This window comes from Corticium candelabrum, chromosome 19 (genome assembly GCF_963422355.1).
Source record: "Corticium candelabrum chromosome 19, ooCorCand1.1, whole genome shotgun sequence".
NCBI classification, from domain to species: domain Eukaryota; kingdom Metazoa; phylum Porifera; class Homoscleromorpha; order Homosclerophorida; family Plakinidae; genus Corticium; species Corticium candelabrum.
In genome coordinates this window covers 2,984,254-2,986,753 of record NC_085103.1, presented here as the reverse complement: position 1 = coordinate 2,986,753, position 2,500 = coordinate 2,984,254, and the positions used below count along the sequence as shown (strand labels likewise).

Below are 2,500 nucleotides of genomic sequence, written 5' to 3'. Positions count from 1 at the left end.
ACGATTGTATTGGAGAGATGCACCTCAAAATACACTAGACGATTGTATTGGAAAAAATAGTAGCCCATGCTTGATTAGTAGCCCCACATAAATAGTAATCTGTGGTTCTGATCAGTCACACACACACACACAAACACAAACACAAACACACAATAACACACAACCCATGGTTCTGATCAGTTTGAAAAAATACTAACCCATGGGTTAATATTCGAGGAAATACGGTAATTGTTTGAAATCTGCTTTTGCCTCCACTCGCTATCGAGCTTATCAGATCGTGTCCGATTGTATGAGTGTTGTTGTGATGAATTGATGATGTTTTAGGTCGTCACGCTTTGGTATCGATCGCCCGAAGTCCTGCTTGTTGGCAGTTACGACTTCTCTGTCGATATCTGGAGCCTCGGTTGTATCTGGGCCGAAATGCTATGTAGAAGGTCTAACAAGCAGTGTGTGTGTGTGTGTGTGTGTGAGTGCCAGTGTGTGTGTGTGTGTGTGTGTGTGTGTGTGTGTGTGTGTGTGTGTGAATGAGTGCCAGTGTGTGTGTGTGTGTGTGTGAGAGAGAGAGTGCCAGTGTGTGTGTGTGTGTGTGTGTGTGTGTGCGCGCGCGTGCACCATTCATATTATCTCAATTTCTCATCTCTATTCAGGCCATTGTTTCCCGGAAAGAACGAGGCAGATCAACTTACTAAAATATTTTGGTAACATCACCATGTATCTCTTTCCTCTTCTCTCTAACTATACCAACATACTTACATAGCGTGATGGGCACTCCCTCGTCCGACGAATGGCCGAGCGAGAGTTCAATACCTCGAGCTGTGTTCGACGGCTACAGCAAGCAGGACTTGCAGAGAATCCTACAGGATGCATCGATTGATACAATTTCTCTCTTAGAGGTTTGAATCATTGAGACACTCGACGCCGACCTAAGTGACCAAACTTTTCTCACTGTAGCTTATGCTCACGTTCAATGTCGATACTCGGATATCAGCACAACACGCACTAAACCTTCCTTACTTTTCCAGTTGACGAACCGGACGGAGTATAAATCGCCATATGTATGTTAACGATGTCGTTGGAATTTTGCATCGATTTGTAAGGCGGACGACATAATGTAACCCTATGGCTGGCGAGCTCACATCGTGGATCCTAGAAGACTGTAACGTTATACGGTATATGCACACTGCATTACTCGTCACCGTGTTTTTACATGGAAAGCTGTCGGAGAACCGAACAAGGAGAGCATGCTGCTTTGCAATAGACACACGACGCGTGGTACGTTTTTCAATATAAATTATTATTACAGAGTAGCGACCGACTAGGACACTCGCGTCACAGACTCGACTTTGTTAGCCAAAAGAATTCCTACAAATGGCAGTGGGTTATTAATTTATTTATTTATTTATTTATTATTGCTTTCTTGAGTCTTCCTGTATCTGTATGTCTATCTCTGTCTGTCTGTCTGTGTTTGTCTGTCTGTATGTCTGTTTGTCTGTATGTATGTCTGTATGTATGTCTGTTTGTCTGTTGACTAAGCATGCTGCTTTGCAATAGACACGACACATAGTATGTTTTCAATATAAATTATTATTACAGTGTAGCGACCGACTCGGACACTCGCGTCACAGACTCGACTTTGTTAACCAAAAGAATTCCTACAAACGGCAGTGATATGAAAATAATTGGAGCCCCAGGTTATTGATTAATTAATTTATTTATTTATTATTCCTTGAGTCTTCCTGTATCTGTATGTCTATCTACGTATATGCCTGTCTGTATGTATGTATGTATGTTTGTCTGTTGACTGAGCATGCTGCTTTGCAATAGACACATGGTATGTTTTTCAATATAAATTATTACAGAGTAGCGACCAACTTGGACGCTCGCGTCACAGACTCGAGCGTGTGTCACAGACTCGACTTTGTTAGCCAAAAGAATTCCTACAAACAGCAGTGATTCAATAAATACAAAAAAATTAGAGCCCTGGGTTATTTATTAATTAATTTATTTATTATTTGTTACTCAGCGATTCAATAAATATGAAAAATTTAGAGCCCTAGGTTATTTATTTTTGTATAAAAAAACTAGAGCCCCGGGTTTCTATTTATTTATTATTTCTTTACTCAGTGATTTGATAAATATGAAAAAATTAGAGCCCAGGTTATTTATTTATTATATATTTATTGTTTATTTATATTTATTTATTTATTATTTATATATTATTTATCTATTGTTTATTTATATATTATTTATTTTTATTTATTTATTATTTATTTCTATTTATTTACTATTTATTTATTATTTATTTATTATTTATTTTATTTATTTTTATTTATATTTCCTTATTTTTATTTATTTTTATTTATTTATTATTTATTTTTATTTATTTATTATTTATTTTTATTTATTTTTGTTTATTTATTATTTATTATTTATTTTTATTTATTTTTGTTTATTTTTATTTATTTATTTATTATTTATTTATTTTTTATTTATTTATTAT

At 35.4% G+C, this 2,500-nt stretch overlaps 2 protein-coding genes across 3 annotated transcripts in view; one reads left to right on the top strand and one right to left on the bottom strand.

Moving 5' to 3' along the window:
• Positions 1-1,128, top strand: part of LOC134194886 (cyclin-dependent kinase 6-like) — a 5,364-nt gene extending 4,236 nt beyond the window's left edge. Inside the window, exons 5-8 of the mRNA XM_062663865.1 lie at positions 325-434; positions 648-698; positions 758-893; positions 952-1,128. Of these exons, the coding sequence (XP_062519849.1) occupies positions 325-434; positions 648-698; positions 758-893; positions 952-1,026 (372 nt within the window). The 3' untranslated portion in view covers positions 1,027-1,128. The remainder of the gene's footprint in view (positions 1-324; positions 435-647; positions 699-757; positions 894-951) is intronic.
• A 706-nt stretch (positions 1,129-1,834) lies between these two features.
• LOC134194772 (2-hydroxyacyl-CoA lyase 1-like) overlaps positions 1,835-2,500 on the bottom strand; it is a 15,135-nt gene continuing 14,469 nt past the window's right edge. For both annotated transcript variants that reach the window (XM_062663738.1, XM_062663737.1), the window contains one exon: positions 1,835-1,937. In XM_062663738.1, coding sequence (XP_062519722.1) covers positions 1,905-1,937 — 33 coding nt within the window. In that variant the 3' untranslated portion in view covers positions 1,835-1,904. The remainder of the gene's footprint in view (positions 1,938-2,500) is intronic.